Source organism: Muscardinus avellanarius (genome assembly GCF_963383645.1).
Source record: "Muscardinus avellanarius genome assembly, chromosome: X".
NCBI lineage: Eukaryota > Metazoa > Chordata > Mammalia > Rodentia > Gliridae > Muscardinus > Muscardinus avellanarius.
Genome location: NC_137792.1, coordinates 12,721,270 through 12,739,658, shown reverse-complemented (window position 1 = coordinate 12,739,658; position 18,389 = coordinate 12,721,270). Strand labels below are relative to the sequence as shown.

The window sequence follows — 18,389 nt, the reverse complement described above, 5'->3', positions numbered from 1 at the left end:
GTTGGAATATAGGAAAGGAAAGTATTAATTTTGGAGTCAGCAAGGCTGGAGTTAGATGGTAGAATAGTAAAATCATCAGGAGGACAGCAAAGTAGTTTCAAGCCAGCTTGTAGACAAGGACGAAAGTTCTGTGGCTTGCATAGTTTATTTTAATGGTCATCCAAGGCCTTCGACTTGGGTTTCTTTGCCACCGTGGGTAATATGATATAAACAAAACATTGTCTGCCAACCATTGTGATAGGCACATTGCTATTTATTTGTTAGAGAGATAGAATGCTTTAGTTTAACAAACCATCAAAGAGTAGTCCTATGTGTTTCTAATTTACTTTCTAAAATTTTACCATGGAAAACTATCCAAAATAGCATCTCCTCATTATAGTAGATTCCTAATCATATCACCTTGAAAACGTCACTGAATCAGGCAAGCTAGGCAACCAGTAAGGCACAATGGTATTGTGTATGTAATCTGGCATCATCTGTAAGATGTTTTACATATTTGATTCTAGGATCCAAGCCGATTGCATTATGACCCTGCTGAACTTAAGCTTTTTGAAAACATTGAATGTGAGTGGCCTGTGTTCTGGACTTATTTTATCATAGATGGGATCTTCACTGGTGATGCTGTTCAGGTGAGAGAATGCCAGGTGTTGCTCTGATGATAATCCCTTTCATCCCCCTGGAATGCTGATCATTAGTAGGAATTAGGGTTATGCAAGAATTTAGGTCATTGTTTCGATTATCAGTTATCTTAACAAACTTTCCCCAAACTTACTTAATTGAGCAGCAACTCTTAATTATTTCCTCATGATTCTGCAACTTGGGCAGGGTCCACGAGGGACAGATTGGCTCTGCTTCTCCTGGTATCAGCTAGAATGGTTCTTTGGGGCTGAAGAATCCACTTCCAAGATGGCCTCACTCACATGCCTGGTGAGTTGATGCTGGCCATCAACTGATATTCTGAGCTCATCTGGTAGGTTGGTGGAGGCCTTGGTTTTTCTCAAAATGGCTAGCTTGGGCTTCTCACAGCACTGGAGTCTCTGGGCCAGTAGGCTTTTTACTAATGATTGTCTTCCTCCCAGAATGTAAAAGTATAGGCTGCCAAGTTTTCTTAAGCCTTAGATCCAGAACTGGCCAAGTGTCACTTTCTGTTGGTTAAAGAGCCATCCCATATTCAAGGTGAGGGGCGTAGACATAGACAAGGCCATAGGAACTAGGAGACATGGTTACACTCTGTCCCATACTGGTTTTGTTTTTCTTTCCAAATCAGCCAGTGTTTTTGCTATTGTTGGATCTACTTTAGAGGTGCTCTCAAATAACAATTTACTTAATGTACCAGCCTCCTAACTGGTCTCTCAACCTCCACCCTTCTTCCCCATTGTTTCCATTCTTTTGTGTGAGTGTGTGTGGTACTGGGGATGGAACCCAGGGGCATTCTACCTCTGAGCTACACCCCCAGCCCTATTTTTTAGTCTTTTTTATTTCTTGAAACAGGGTCTCACTGAGTAGCAAAGGGCCTTGCTAAGTAGCTGAGGCTGTCCTCAAACTGCAATCCTCAGGTGTCAGCCTCCCAAATGCTAGGATTACAAGCGTGCACATTGTTTCCATTCTTTACACTCAAGCCAGAGTGATCTCATTAAAACAAATTAGGCCGGGTGTGGTGGCGATCACTTGTAATCCCCGTGCTTGGGAGGCAGAGACAGGAGGATCGCACAGGTTCGAAGCCGCGCTGGCTTAAGAGACCCTGTTTCCAAATAAAAATATAAAATGGGTCTGAGAGGGTAGCCCGGAGATAGAAGGGCTTCCAGGAACCCCAGTACCACACACGAACACACACAAAAAACACAAATTAGAATATGTTACTGCCTTGCATAAAAGCTTCAGGTGGTTCTCTGTTTTAAAATGCAGTGCAAGGTCTTCATATGTTCTGTAAGATCCCATACACTTTGACCCTGTTTCCACCACTGTTGTCTGACTTCTTGTTGCTTACTACCTTCCTTGAATTCTGTGACCAACACAGTGAAAACCTCCCTCTCCTTGGAGCAGGCTTTGCTCTCACTTCCCCTCTCAAATGTCTAGGACATTCTTTCTACCCCCTAATGATTTTCTCCCTTACTTGCCTCATTATCATCTTTCAAAAATCCTGCTCTGACTCTAAAGGAAATGTCAAGGGTCCCTTTTACACACCCTATAGCACCCCAGCAGTATGGGTTGCACTGGATGTAATCTCTTACTTTCTTGTCAAAAGAGCCTGGCAGGGTGGTCTTAATTCAGTTCACTGATATATTCCCTATACCTGGTATATAGTAAGTGCTCAGTAAGTATTGGTTAATGCAATACTCATTTATTCAAGACATATTTCCTTCGCTTCTGCTTGATACTGGGCACTGTGTTGAGCTGAACAGATATGTGCTTGTGACCCTTATCTGAAGGACTGCCCACTCAGACACTTTCTTTTCATGTTGAGTTTGGAGGGTGGGAAGGTGAGCAATCTCAGATGCATTTTAGCTTTTGAAAGCTCAGGAATTCAAGGCAGTAAATTTGAAATGTTAATGTTCCCTCATTGTTAATTCTTATTCTTAGCTCTAGTGATTATCTTGGGTTTTATGCCCTCTGTCATTTTATCCTAGTATTGAGTGATCTCAAAAGTATTGACTTTGAATTTCAATTATGAATAGACTTAATAACTATCAAGGGAAACAATAGAAGCTAACGAGACAAAAAAGACTATACTTGGTATCTGGTTTTGTTAGCCTCACAGAATTTACTCAATCTTCTACTTGTTTTTTAAAATGTCTATTTCACTTGTTGGAAGAAACATACTGTCTCTTCTACTTGTTGACATTTTAAAATGACACAATTGTGATTTTTGTTTTGCCATCTATAAAGTTATAATTAAAAGAAAAAAGAGACATGGAAGGTATTTGAGCTTTTCAAAGAATAAATGTGTTCAATAATCAGGTGGCAGCTGGACGTGGTGACGCACAGTTGTAATCCCAGCACTTGGGAGGCTGAGACAGGAGGATCACACAGGTTCAAAGCCAGCCTCAGCTACTTAGTGAGGCTCTCAACAACTTAGTGAGACCCTGTTTCCAAATAAAGTATAAAATAGGTCTGAGAGTATAGCCCGGAGGTACAAAAGCCCCTGGGTTCCAACCCCAGTACCACACACACACAAATAATTAGATGGCTTGATCCTTTTATTTTTTAATGCATTGGTTTTATCACTGCCTTTTTAAATTAGTGCAAATGTTGGCTTCACCAGCTTTTATTTTATTTAGCAGTGCATCCTAAGAATTGGTACCTATGGACTATAGTAAATATATATTCTCTTTTTCTCACATAAGATTTGTGTAGTAAATATTTCTTTAATGATAAATGTTTTAAGTGGAAAACTACCTTTAGGCAGAAGTGAAATGCATTGCCTGAGATTTGGCTTTCACCCCAAGAAGTTTATAATCTTGTGGATGGGACAAAATTTAAATATGTGAGAAGAGTCAAATATTTAAATGAGTCAAGGCAGCCTGGGAAAGATGTCTTGTATATGATGTGAGTACCATGGGAATTCTGAGGAAAAAACAGCTACTGTGCGTTAAGTGGCTCTGTCTCTTTCCCCAGAAACTTGACAAGTGTGGCTGAGCTGAGACAGTCAAGGGAAGACAAGCAATGTTGTTTGGGGACTCTGAATATTTACTGTCAGCAGGAGTCCCTCCTGTGCTCCTCCAGCCCAACATATCTTTGCATTTCTTTGCCCTGTGTCTGACTTTAATCTTTCTGTTGCCAAGTGAGCTGTTTTTCTAAGTTGCACTGCTGACACAGCATTAACCACTAGACCTCTTTTATACTGAGGGTGATGGGGCTCTTTTCCAGGTCCAAGAGTACCGAGAAGCCCTGGAGGGAATATTAATCCGAGGCAAGAATGGAATCCGTTTGATGCCTGAACTCTATGCCGTTCCGCCTGACAAGGTAACTAGATGGCACAAAGCCCTTTGCACGTCTCATCTAAAACTGAGTGAGTTGGTCCTTGGCCTTTGGGTGTCCTTCATCTCCCTTCTAGGTCTGATAATCACATTCTTCAGGAGATGTGGTTTCTAAAGCCGTCAGTAGTATTCCCATCCATCAAAAGGAGTTATGGCTTTGGGAAAACATGTGGAACATACTTGACCACAAGTGTTCCTAGGTGGCAGTTAAGGACCTTTAGAGCATACCTACCCTTCCCCAAACCCAAGAAGAAGAAATGCTACAGAACTGTTTGTTGTGTGCCACGTTCTTATATATTGCTGTAGAAGAAACTAATATATGTTGGTCTGGGGATGGAACCCAGGGGCATTCTATCTCCAAGCTATACCCCCTGCCCTATTTTTTTATTCTTTATTCTTTTTTTACTGGCAGTACTGAGGATGGAACCCAGGGGCATTCTACCTCTGAGTTACACCCCCAGCCCTATTTTTTATTTATTCTTTATTTTGAAAAAGGCTTCTCACTATGTTGTGGAGGGCCTCACTAAGTAGCTGAGACTGTTCATGAACCAGGAACCTCCAGTCTCAGTCTCCCGAATGCTGTTATTACAAGTATGTGCCACCACACCCAGTTAGGATTTCCTCTTTTTGTGTGTGCGTGTGTGGTCTTGGGGGTGGAACTCAGGGGCTTTCTACCTCTGGGCTGTACTCCCAGACCTATTTTTTATATCTTGTTTGGAAACAGGGTCTTACTAAGTTGCTGAGAGTCTCACTAAGCAGTTGAGGCTGGCTTCAAGCCTGTGTGATCCTCCTGTCTCAGCCTCCCAAGGGCTGCAATTACAAGTGTGCGCCACCACGCCCGGCTTGGATTTCCTCTTTTGTTTCAAGTGGCTCCCATGCTAAAATTTGAGTAATCATTAGTTAAAAGTCATTTTTACATCAGGAGAAACTGTCCAGTTCAAAGCAGATGTCCAAAGATGTTTTTTCTATCCATCTTCCTATATTGGATCATGTTGGACCTCTGTATATCTTAGCGGGAGGAGTTTTCTGTAAAAATCTTGTGTTTATAAGAAAAAACTCTCCATTCAAGGCAATTTGTCCCCCAGATTCTTCTGTTCCTTCAAATCTTCATTAATTGTGTTTTCAGGATAAAAGGCCTTCAGGGAACCACATCTCCCCCACATGACCCTGAGGAGATTACAACCAACAGAAGCCTTCCATGCAGAAACTTGGGTTTAGGTGTTATATGGTTGAATCAGCTCCCCCACTGACATTCCATGGCCATGGTAGCAGCCTTTTAAAGAATTTGCTGTAAAGAATTTAAAGGATTTTGCTTTTAAAGAAGCTGTAAAACCTGTCAGAGCTCAGACAACACTGGACTCCACCCTGGGAACAGACTCCATGTCTAGGACTCCCCATAAGCCCATACTGCCTTTTAATAGCTGAGATATTTTGCTAATAGAAATACCTACATAGTGGATGTCCTCACTGGGCTTCCCAAAACAATGGCATAGTAGACTTCCATTTACTTTTACATAGAAAATACATTTTAAAGGAATCTAAGATTTAATCCTTAATGCAAAAAAGCACCATCATGTATGAGTTTTAGCCTTATTTTTAAACTTTTTTCTTTTTTATACTTTTATTAGTGCATTGCAATTATACATCATAGTGAGGCTCAATGGGATACAAACATGCATCCACACAGCTGTTGGTTGGCCTTATTTAATCTGAAAGCAACTATTATATGCTACAAAATTGAACCAATTAAACCAAGAAGAAAATCACAGAAAGGAGTTGAGTTTCTGTGAGAAGTTGAATATTCACTGCTAAGTGCATTTAAATTTTTATATGTTGTTAACAGCTCATCCAGATAGCTAGGCCCGTACTGCATTCACTAGGTGATCCTTTGAGGTGGCTTGTTCTTCCAATGGTCTCACTCAGCCTCATCAGCATCAACCCTTGGCCCTGAGCTCTGGAATCTTGATGTTCTCCCCTTCCCAGCATGAACAGACTAGCTCACATCATCCAAGCTCTCTCAGTACTGATTTTGTTCCAGTGTTATGAACAAGAATTTAGACAAGAACTGGTCTTCCCTCATTATACAGGTCAGGCTATGGAGCCTGCCGGGGCTATTTGTCTCTTAAGTATATAAACCTAGATTTCCTGTAAATATATTAATTTTACATTTGTGCTTTGGATGTAGTTGAGAGCAGGGCTGGTGGAGACTGGATCAATTTTTAGCAGTGACATGTTTATATCCTCTGCTTAGGTTGCTCCTTTTCAGGTACTAAGCATTTGGCAAAAACCAAATTAGTAATGGGAGATAATTTGGAGTCTAGAAGCATAGAAAGGTAAAATAAACTTCCTCAGGTATATATTACCCATTTTATGGTAGAGAATAACCATCCCTGTTCTACCAAAAGGCACATTGTAGTGGCCATAGTGAATCTAGGCTACACTTTGCTTTCTTTTTCTTTGTGGTACTAGGTTTTAAACACAGAGGCATTTTGCCTCTGAACTTTACCCCCAGCCCTTTCTATTTTTTTTATTTTGAAATAGAATTTCACCAAGTTGCTGAGAATCTTGCTAAGTTGCTGAGCCTGGCCTCAAACCTGTGAGCCTCCTCCTGTCCGAGTCTCCCAAGTACTTGGATAACAGGTGTGCACCACTGAGCCTGTCTAGCAACACTTTGCTTTCTAATGGACAGTGGTTATTGCACATTGTAAAAGGTTACTCTGCAGCTCTCTCTTCTCATATCCAATGACCTTTGACTTTTACTGGTCATCACAGCATCCTCCTTTACTCAGCATAATTATGTATGTGTGCTAGGCCCCATCTTGGACACTGTTTTACCTTGACTGCATTTTGTGTGGGCTGCTTGCAGATGACAGTCGGAAAGGTTTCTCAATTACATCAATAATATGTAAGCTAGTTGTGGTGGTGCATGTATACCTATAATTCTAGCTACTCAGGAGGCTGAGGCAGGAGGATTGGAAGTTCCAGGCCAGTCTGAGCAACTTAGTGAGAACCTTTCTCAAAATAAGAAATCAGATGCTTTCCCTAATATGTGAGGGTTAGGGAGAGTTGGGTCATAGGAGGAACTCTAGATGAAAAAGAAAATCCTATGGAGGAGCAAACAAGACAACCTAAAGGAGGAGAAAGGAGGGGGGGGAAGGAAAATATCTAAAACACACAATGTACTTAAACATATCAAAGTCAACCACTAAGCCGAGCAAGGGAGGGAGGGAAGCAGAGGGAATGGGGTGGGAATTGGGTAGGGGTTAAATCAGTGATGTGTGCATGTCTGTACACACAAGTTTTTTACCCCAATATGATGTATGAATATAATGCACCAATAAAAATTAAAAAATAAAATAAAATATAAAATTGGCATAAAAAAAACAAACAACAACAACAAAAAAACACAAGAAGGGCTGGGGCTGTAGCTCAGTGGTAGAGCACCCCTTTGTTCAATCTCTAATACCACATCAATTACCTGTAGAGACCACTGGGAAGGATTTCTGAAGACAGGCTCACCACAGGCCCGCCCATATGGCACCTTTGTGCAAATTAGAAAAAGCCCCTTACTAAGGTGGCATGCAACTTGGATATCAGCCTCACTTACTTCCTCAGGTATTGTGGTTGTACAGGACACCACTAGCCATGGGACCCTCCTGGAACACCTGGGAACTAATGAAAGTATCTCCAAAAAATATGTAGAGAGCAGCTGTTCATGCTAGGTACAAGGTTGGAGACTCGGGCTCAAAAATAGTGCAGGCTAGTGGGTACCAGGAAAACGAGGCCCTGAGATGGAGACTGTGCGGGTGTGGTGGCAGCAAAGGTGTGAAGTGTTTATGGTCCTGCAAACAGTTCAGAATGGCCAGAATGGAGAGGAGAAGAGGAACACCGTGTGGAGGCAGGAGCTGGCCATGAGTAGGCAGAGGGAGCTTTTCTTTTGATCCAGATACTTTGCTTTCTATTCTTCGCATTGGATATTTCTCATTCTAAATCGTTGTGGTCTTTCTTAATATTGCTTATATTTCAGATAGTCTTAATGTATATACCAGAAATAACTACTATGACATTTTGGAGAATCTCTTTCTACACTATTTGATTAGTTGCAGATGACAAGGACAAAGATTCCTCAATCACATCAATAACATGTAAGCTGGGTGTGGTGGCATGCACCTGTAATCTCAGCTACTTAGAATGCTGAGGATACATATTAATTGTATTCAATCTTAAGACTTTTCAAATTGTTTTATCACTGAAAATATTTTAAATTGTACTGGACATATTAATATCATTGATTAATCCGCACACAGAGAATAACTCCCTTCATGATTTTCCCTTCGAAGAGAAATGTTTCCTACTTCCTTTGACCTATGCTTGTTGGAGAAAAAAGACACAACCAATGTTGCAATAACTAAGATCTCAAAGGGCAGTGTGGAGTTTTAAAGAGAAAAACACTAACTGATAATGTGTAGCCAGAACCATTCATATAAAAGAGCACCGGAACTTATTTTGAGAAGACAGAAGCTCCCAATGGAGTCCACTTTCTGAGGCTCTGATAGAGGGTTCATAGTCTAGCCGCACAATTGTCTTTCTAACAATAAATAGTGCCACCTTCTGGTAATTTTCTTACATAGGCATAGTTTAAAAACCTGTGGGAATGGCAAGAGAGAAGAAACCCTACTAGATTGGATATCTGGCCATGTACTGCTGCAGCTATATGCTGCTGGTTTCCACACTCTTGCCCATAATTCAGCCAAACATAAGCATGAATTGTGGGATTTCTTTATACCCAGAGTTGTGTGTGAAGAAGACGGGTCAGGCTTCCAGCACCTAGCCCCCAAGTGTGCTTGTAGGACGAGCAGTGGCCTGAGACCTGGCCTAGATTCAGGTCCCTCTCTGCTGGTAATGACCATGCAGCCCTGAGAGAGGGTCTTTTCACCTTCCTTTCTGTGCATCTTGGTATTTGTACAGAATTGTTCTTGAGGATGAAGACCATTTCTCAAGTCTTTAACACCCTCTCCAGTGTAAGGTGTCACTGGCCTTTTTATCTTCTGCTGTTCTGACTTTGGGTTTTGCTCTGTCTGTCAGGTAGATGAAGAGTACAAAAACCCTCATACGGTGGATCGAGTTCCTCTGGGGAAGTTGCCCCATCTCTGGGGTCAGTCCTTGTACATCCTCAGCTCACTGTTGGCAGAGGTAAGGGGATTTGGTGGCTTCACAGGCTGAAGACCCATATGAGTAGAGGTACAAGGATCCCTGTACAGAGTGACTGTCAATGTCTCATGCAGCACCATGCCTTTAAGGTCAGCTGCACTGTGTTGGTTCTCAGGCTTGAGTTCTGGCCTTGTGTGTCTATATTTACATTAAGCCAATTCAAGTCAGCCACATGCAAACACCATTCCTCATCTATGACTAGAACCTGTGTGTGTGTGTGTGTGTGCGCGCGCGCGTGCGTGAGCGCACATGTGTGTGTGTATCTATTCAAAGTGATACATTCATACATGCATACAGCACTCGGTATATTTTGTTCCTTATTCCTACCCTGCTCCCTGCTTATTTCTTCCCATGCATATTAGTGAGATTGGTAGTGAAACCTTATATAAACATATAACATTATTTGAAATGTTTTCTTTCTCAAGCTTCATTTACTCCTCTCCACCACCCTCTCCCAGTCCCCTTCCACAATTCTATTGGTCTCTCTCCTCATTTATCTGAAGTCCCTTTTGTTGTCTATTTTCTCTCTAGCTTCCACACATGAGAGAAAACATATGAACCTTGGCCTTTTGAGTCTGGCTGATTTCACTTAGCATAGTATTATGTAATTATATCCATTTTCCTGCAAATGACATAATTTTGTTCTTTATGGCTCAGTAAAACTTCCTTTGTGTTTATATGCCACATTTTCTTCATCTATTCATCTGCTGATGGACACCTAAGTGGCTTCCGTAATTTGCCTATTATAAATTGTGCTGTGAAAAATATGGGTTTGTGTGTGTCACTAAAGTATTCTAAGTTTAAATCTTTTGGAAAGATCCTAGGAGTGGTGTAGCTAGTAGATCTTATGGTTGACTTGATGGTCAGTAGGAGCAGGTGGCTTCTCAGTCTGGATTAGTACATCAATCCTGGAAGATAGAGGATTTGGGAAACTACTAAATGGTTGAAGCTGCCCAGGCACAGGAAACAGAAGCGCTCTTCTGATTTCTCTGCTGGCAGAGGTAGCAGGCCCAGGTGGTCCCTCAGACAACCCCCAGTATCCCCCACCTCTGCAGAAAGGCTACTAAAGGTTATTAAATATTTATCTGTTCCTAGGTTTCTATTATAAAATGCAAATGCTTTTGAAAGCTTCAAAATGAATCCCCCAGTCCTAAGTGTGACTTTAGCTGAGTGTTCTGGGCCTTTGGGCCAGGGGAAGATGAGGGGCTGGGAGCCTCTGAGGCTGACCCGGCCACATGTTCTACCAGCTTTAGAAATGGGGGAGGCAGCAGTGATTCAGATTGTCACTGGCTTCCTGGTATGTGAAAGACTAAAAGAGAGAGCACAGTGGCAAAAACCCTCGGGAGCTTTAGTTGCCAGAGGTGGAGCATGGATATGTCTAGTCTCCCCAGTTTCATGGCCATGTCCTTGAAAATAGGGCCTGTGTTGTACATTTCCATCTTCATTGGTAGGAAAAATGTGTATATCTTTATGGGAAAGCCAGCCCTGTCTCTGACTAGCTCTGTAGTTTATGGCTGGCATCTTAACCTCTTGGGCCTCAGTTTCCTCATCTGTACCTTCTGGTTCTAATTAATTTATCAGTGAGATGGAAAATAACTGACTCTTCTTCCTGCTTTCATCTCTCCACTGTAAACGGCCTTCCTTTAGGCCCAGCATTAGGTCAGCTTCCTCTACAGAGCTCCCAACACACCTTGATGACCTCTTTTGGAGCTCTGATTCATTCTAGAAAGTTTGATGCAATGCATATTTTACAAGCATTCTTGGTGAGATTAGGAGAACCTTTGAGGTTCAAAATAGTGAGCTCTGGGCCAAGGCCTCTCTGTCACTTCCCTCAGGCACCTTTACCGCAGTTTCCCTACTTATAAAATGGTGATGAAGGTAGAGCCTACCTGTTAGGAGACCTAAATTTAACAGTGCACTTGCAGGGCTCCAGCTTGCAACTGGCACTAGTAATAACTCATAAATTATTAGTTACCATTCTTTTTACTCATACAAGATGGGATATAAGCCAGCTATCTTGTCATACACCTGTAATCCCAGTACTCGGGAGACTGAGACAGGAGGATCACAGGTTCGAAACTAGTCTCAGCAATTTAGAGAAACTCTCAGAAACCTAGTGAGACCCTGTTTCAAAATAAAAATAAAAGGGCTGAAGCTGTAGCTCAGAGAATGCCTTTTCAAATTAGAATTCCACTGGGTTCAATTTCCAGTGCTGCACACAAAAACAAGATGGGGGTATAATCCAGTCACACTGGCATGTTTCTTTAATTCCAGAAAATTGGGAGGCAGATCCAGAAGGATTACAGGTTCAAGGCTAGTTTGGGTAACTTAGTGAGACCTGTCTCAAAAAGAGGTAGGGTTTTGGGTAACTTAGTGAGACCTGTCTCAAAAAGAGGTAGGGTATAGCTCGGTGGTATAGCACCCCTGGGTCGAATTCCCAGTACTGGAAAAAACAAAGGAGGGATATATTTGACTAGCCCTATAGAGCCAGATAGCACACTTGCAGTATATTTGTTGGTGGCAGTTTGAACAGCATACTGTTTCAGAGGAAGTGTGATTGACCTGAAAAAACATAAAGAAAAAACAGTGAGTGTTTTAAATCCTAGAATATGTCACTTTGAAACCTACATGTCAAGTGAAACTTTAGTTAATAAATATTTCATAGTGTTACTGCTCTTCTCTTCATAGGGATTCCTTGCCACTGGTGAAATTGATCCCTTAAATAGAAGATTTTCCACTTCAGTCAAACCTGATGTTGTAGTACAAGGTTTGTGAGTATGTTTACTATTCATCTCTACTTGTAAAACAAATGTTGTTTTTTATTCAAATTATTCCCTGGTTTAATTTAAAAAGGGTGTGTGTGTATGTACATGCTTTAGAGTATAGCAGTTCTATGAGATAGCTTAAGTAACTCAGTCCTTCCTAAAGGTGACAGTATTCTTCCCAACCACAAATTTACTTTCTACCAAACAATGGTTTTCTTGGATATAAACCTTGATTGCAACTGAGGCACATGTGATTTCATTGAGGATAATTTTTCATAACTGTAACTTTGAAAAGGAGAGCCTCTTGTGAAAACACAGAACCTAAGTGAGGATCATTTGTTCCTCCCTTGGAGTTCTGACTTCTTTCCCCCTTCTACCTGCTCCCACTATTCCATCCCTCCTCTCTAGCCCACTCATTATCCAGAAAGGTGGGAGGCCACCCTGGGATTCTACCTAATCCACTGCTGATTCTCTAGTTTGTTAGGACTCCTGCACCCTCTCCAGGTAGTTTTCAGAACCACAGAGATGCCCCTGGGCAAAGAGGCCGGTAGTGCAGTGTTATCCCCATCTTAAAGTTGAGGCTTAGGAGTTAACAAGGGCCTGCAACTGAAGCTGGAGGTGTGACTTCCAGGTGGACTGACCCAGCTGCTCAGCATGGTCCCTGTGCTTACCCAGAGCTTGTCCTGCTGATTAGTCCCTTAAATCTGCAAGACTACTTTCCCAACTGCAGGCTGGGACAGGTTGATGGGTACTGACCAGCATTTTTAAAATGTAATAGAACAGAACAGAGTAGAAAATTATCAGAGGCTCTGGCATGGATTAAGAAAAATGCAGTTTCAGAAACTTACCCACATTCGGCGGTATGAGATCATGAGGCTTGCAGGTCTCAGTCAGAAGCCACTGCTTTTGAAGGAGTCACTCCTGCAGAGTGGCCTCTGTGTGTCTTTGAAAAATGTGGATACCTGGCTTATATCCCATCTTGTATGAGTAAAAAGAATGGTAACTAATAATTTATGAGTTATTACTAGTGCCAGTTGCAAGCTGGACCCCTGCAAGTGCACTGTTAAATTTTCTACATGTTATCGGAAGCCTTAGAAGGGATGGATGTTAGAGAAGCCCCTAGTTAGCCCTGCATGGCTAATATCCCCATTTGCTGGGACCTGAGGGATTAGAATTCAGCTATAACTGGCCACATAATCATGCCAAGCTTCTCTCAGTGGCCTATTGTGGAGATCAGATGAATTGTGGATATTAAAATACTTTTGAAAGTATTTTTATACTTTTAAGATACTTAGATGCTATTTTTAAATAAAAAAATAATAAGGGTCTGGGAGTATAGACCAGAGATAGAACACCCCTGGGTTCAATCCCCAAATACTACAAAAAATACTTTAAAAAGTATCAAGGACTATGTAAATGTGAGGAGGTGCCATTCAATTTTCAGACATAGATACATAGATAGACACACAGACAGACTGACTATACAGCCCCCTCCAACCCACAGATACAATGGTCAGACTCGGAGGGCACTTTAATATTAGCCAAGCTGTTCTTTTTCTGCCTGAGCACCCACTCAGTTCCCAGAAAGCTCTGCTGCAGCTGGACAGAGCATCAGCCACCCTCTCTATGTCTGTAATGCCTTTTTTCAGTCCTTTCCCCAGACTCCTTCCCTTTGTCAAAGCACTGCTGCTTTTCATACAGGCCAGCAGTCCTAGTAATACAGCAAGTGTAGTACAGCTGATCCCTGGTGTGGCCCCAAGTGAAGGTCTGTTTACCCATAGCCCTGAGGTCCCAGGTACTTGGAGCTCCCTAAATACAGAAGAGCCTGGTGCCCAGCCTTACCCACCTACTAGCTCTGAAGGGCTCTTTCCCATACTTGGTGTTCTATCCTGTAGTTCTAGGTGAGCCAGAATGCCCTACTTCTACTAGCATCCTAATTAGCAGGCCCACTTTCCTTTTCCTGGAGGGAAAGGTGTCCCCTCCCTCTTTCCTCTCTCCCTCTTAGTGTATCCTGTGGGCAGACTCTGCCGTGTTGCTCTTATTTTCTCTGCCCTTTGGGATCCGGGGCACAAGTTTATCCTGGCATCTCCTAATGAAGCTGTTTCCACTCCTGATCCAATATGGAAAGGATACAAGACAGGTTTAGAATAAATGTAGACCCAGGAGATGCAAGACATTTTTAAAAGGGTAATTTGGTATGGGACCTATAGAAGACATTTTTTAGAAGTCTCTTTGACTCTAGCACATTAAGGGCACTTGATAAATATGTATAATGGGTGTAGAGGGATGGTAAGGACAGAGAGAATCAGGAAGGGCAGCAGAACCAGCACCACCATTTCTCAAACCAATTGGGCTGTGGAAAGCTTTGGTAATGTACTTATCATGGGGCAGAAGAGGCGAGGGCAATAAACTAACTACACGGCAGTGTGCAGAGACCCAAGGCACAACCTGATGGCCATTCTGTGTTCTTGTTCACAGTCACTGTTCTGGCAGAAAACAGTTACATTAAGGAACTGTTGAGGAAACATGGGATAAACGTCCAGAGCATTGCTGACATCCATCCAATTCGAGTCCAGCCAGGCCGAATTCTTAGTCATGTGTATGCCAAACTTGGTACGTTGGGGGAGATATGGCACATTGGTGAGGGAGATTCTCACTTCTAGGTTGAGGGTCTGAGGGAAGCTATGATATATGTGAATTCTGAAGAACTGGGCAAAGCACTGAGCAGGTAGTGCCACTGCTTCAATATGAAGAAGAATGGACAAACAAGCAGGTTCTCCTCAGCCCAGTTGGCCAGTACCACCATAGGACCATTTGGCAGATCTGTCATAAAATAAGCAGCCCCTTTTGAAAAGTCAGTTAAGGGACATTAATGTCTTAATTTTATCTGTGGTATCAGAAAATGCTCATTTACTGACTCAAATGAAATGAGGTTCTCTTTACATTTCTAGAATCTGACTTTACTTTTATGGCTGAATACTAAATAAAGTCAACATTAATAACATTTTATTTTTATAATTTTGTTGGTACATTGTAATTATACATCACAATGAGATTCAAAGTGATAGATTAATGTATGCACATATCACTCAGTGTGTTTCCCTCTATATCCCTCCCCATTACCCCCTTCATTCTTCCTCATACATGTTAGTAAAATAGGTACCAAGACCTTCACATATGAATAGAAGATCACTAGAATAGTTGAAGGGGAGGAAAGTGAAGATGAGAAGAAAAGAAACAGCAAATATAGTCCTTTTAATACTTTTAGTCCATCCTCATCAAACCAGTGCTGTGTGTATATATACATACATACATACATACATACATACATACATAAAGGGGAGTGGGATTTGTTTATACATTCAATTTTAAAGAGAGACAGTAGTATCAGGAAAAAAAACTCCTAAGATTGCACATGTAGCTCAGTGGTAGAGTGTTTGCCCAGTTTGTGTGAGGTCCTGGGTTTGATCCCCAGCATTGTGTGCACGCACATGTGCATGCACACACATACACACAGTGGGTTATCTAACATAAAAATCAGCTCAACCTTACCTTAAATCACTGGAATTAGTTGTTTACTGTGTGTCCTCTAACTCTAGTGTCATTTTTTTCAAATAGGACGGAATAAGAATATGAAGTTGAGTGGGCGACCATATCGTCACATTGGTGTCCTTGGAACCTCCAAACTTTATGTGATTAGAAACCAAATCTTTACTTTTACACCTCAGGTGAGAAGAGCAGGCCAGTGGCAAACCAAGCAGTATCATTTTACTAAATTTTCTTTTCTGTCTGATAAGCTTGTGTACTTTGAATACGGAAGAGTTCTGCATGCATAAGTTCATATGGAGACAAAGGAAATGACATAAAGTATTGTACAACTCCTTGTGCATAGTAGGAACTCAATACATGTGGGTTAAATCAGACATAGTGTGCTATAATTTTCCATCAAGAATATTAGTGAAATTCACACTGCTTTACAAATTTGTTAGTGACCAATCAGCTCACTCTCAGCCTTTGTGCTCCTCATCTTAATAGTCCCTAACCCTTGTGGAAGTTGTCTTCAGACCCTCTGTGTGATACACAGCCAGTCTGACTTATGGGTATCAACTTCTTTTTTGGCCACTGAATGTACTGATTTTGGAACTTATCTTCAGTGCTTTTGTTTCCAAAGGAAACTAACTCAAGCCAGACATTTTGGCTCACATTTATAATCCTAATACTTGGGAAGCTGAGAAAGGAGGATTTTAGGTTTGAAACTAGCCTGAGTAACTTAGTGAGACCCTGTTTCAAAATAAGTATTAAAAGGGATGGGGGTATAACTAAGAGGTAGAGTATCCCTGGGATCAAGCCCCAGTACCCTTCACAAATATCAACAACAAAAATAAAAAGCTAGCCCATGTAAACACTTACCAGACTTTTTTCAACTTTTTTCAACCATATTTGAGAAGCTGAAAACATACATCCAGCAGCACACGTTTGCCTTTCCAATGATGTAGTCATGGCTCCTATCTCAAGGAGAATGACCCCATGATCAGGCAATTAATACAAGCACTGAAAAAAGTTTTTTCAACTTTTGTACTACTAGAAAGACCAGTGGTGTCATTTTGTCAGTGTGGGTCATAGCATGGCCACCGCCTACCTGGGTACATGACTTGGCTGTGAGGTCTTAAGTCAGTAGCCCCACACTGTTCTTTTTTATCCTAGTCCATACTGTTCACTGCAGTCTGGTAGAGTTTTTCCATTAATACTAAATGGAAGTCCAGAGCTGAGTATGCACTAGTCCAGAGGCCAGAAGAACAATTTGATTTTCAGTGACACCAGGCTACAGTGCCTTTAGTTGACACTAACCTGACATACACTTCTCAGTTACTCTCAGGGCCTTCACTTGGAAAATATCTCCGAAGCTAGTTATCTCTGAAGGAATAGGAATTAAGGGGCTCTCAATTTGTCTCAGACACAGTGGTGTTGGGCAAGGCACTTAAAAACCATATTTGAGAAGCTGAAAACATACACCCAGCAGCACACGTTTGCCTTTCCAATGATGTAGTCATGGCTCCTATCTCAAGGAGAATGACCCCATGATCAGGCAATTAATACAAGCACTGAGCATCTTCCCTGGCAACAAAACTCTAGGATTAGTGCTGTCCCAGGTGACAACTAGTAGTTTGTGATGACAAATGAAGGGTGGCTCTTTACCTGGCTGTCCTGACTTTCAGTTCACTGACCAGCATCATTTCTACCTGGCCCTGGACAACGAGATGATGGTGGAGATGCTGAGAATCGAGCTGGCCTACTTGTGCACCTGCTGGCGGATGACGGGCAGACCCACGCTCACCTTCCCCGTCACACACACCATGCTCAGTAACTTCCTGAGTGCCATCTGGCTGGGTTATATCCCAGGGTGGTTTGGGCCCTTTTCCAAATGTTTAGAACAGCTCCCAAGGACAGAGCTGAGTCCTGAAGGGGTTCATAGCAGTATGTTTTCTTATCTTGGGAGTCTTCTGTGCCATAAGGATTTTAATTAGATTGTACTGATGAAAACATTTCAGTGCATAGCTAAAAAAAATATTCCCAGATTAAATAAACTCATTCATCACTTTTTTTCCCTTAGCAAATGATGGTTCAGACATTCATTCTGCAGTTCTTTCTACAATTAGAAAACTAGAGGATGGATATTTCGGAGGAGCTAGGTAATTTATTATTTTTAATATGAGAAACATTGGCCTTCCTTAGAGTCTTTACTGCTCTGATACAGTCTTACCAACTGTTGAACCCAGAAGCATGGCACTTTAAAGTAAGAAGAAAATTAAAATTTACTAATCCCATCTTCCATGTGAAACTTGAATCAGTACTAAACAGCATTTAGTCGGTGTCTGTTAAGCTTTTTCAATGCACCAGGCAACTTTAGACATAGAGAGGTGGACATGTCAATCTCTCTGAAGGCATTCTATGTGTATGTGTATTAAAAGACATGGAAGCTGGGCGTGGTGGCGCGCGCTTGTAATCCCCGCGCTTGGGAGGCGGAGACAGGAGGATCGTGCAAGTTCGAAGCCAGCCGCAGTGGCTTAAGAGACCCTGTTTCCAAATAAAAAAGTATAAAAAATAGGTCTGGAAGTGTAGCCCAGAGGTAGAAGAGTTTCCAGGAACTCCTGTACCACCATTAAATAAATAAATAAATAAATAAATAAATAAATAAATAAATAAAAGACATGGAAGAAAACACCCAGTGCCTAGGCTCAGCAGGTGCTGAATGGATGCTTGAATGGAGCGTGCTGTCACCTTAAGAATAATTCACAGAGCCTGCTGCAGTCGTACACCCCTGTAATCCCTGTAATTCCAGCAACTCAGGAGCCTGAGGAAGGAGGATTGCAAGTTGAGGGTCAGCTTGGGCAACTTAGTGAGACCCAGTTGCAAAATAAAACAACAGGCACTCTTG

At 41.8% G+C, this 18,389-nt stretch overlaps 1 protein-coding gene across 2 annotated transcripts in view; it reads left to right on the top strand.

Moving 5' to 3' along the window:
• PHKA2 (phosphorylase kinase regulatory subunit alpha 2) overlaps window positions 1-18,389 on the top strand; it is a gene marked incomplete at both ends in the record, with an annotated part of 90,183 nt that overhangs the window by 39,495 nt on the left and 32,299 nt on the right. For both annotated transcript variants that reach the window (XM_080719606.1, XM_080719605.1), the window contains 8 exons: window positions 507-629; window positions 3,868-3,963; window positions 9,063-9,170; window positions 11,877-11,955; window positions 14,432-14,566; window positions 15,572-15,681; window positions 17,170-17,314; window positions 17,565-17,643. In XM_080719606.1, the coding sequence (XP_080575732.1) occupies window positions 507-629; window positions 3,868-3,963; window positions 9,063-9,170; window positions 11,877-11,955; window positions 14,432-14,566; window positions 15,572-15,681; window positions 17,170-17,314; window positions 17,565-17,643 (875 nt within the window). The remainder of the gene's footprint in view (window positions 1-506; window positions 630-3,867; window positions 3,964-9,062; window positions 9,171-11,876; window positions 11,956-14,431; window positions 14,567-15,571; window positions 15,682-17,169; window positions 17,315-17,564; window positions 17,644-18,389) is intronic.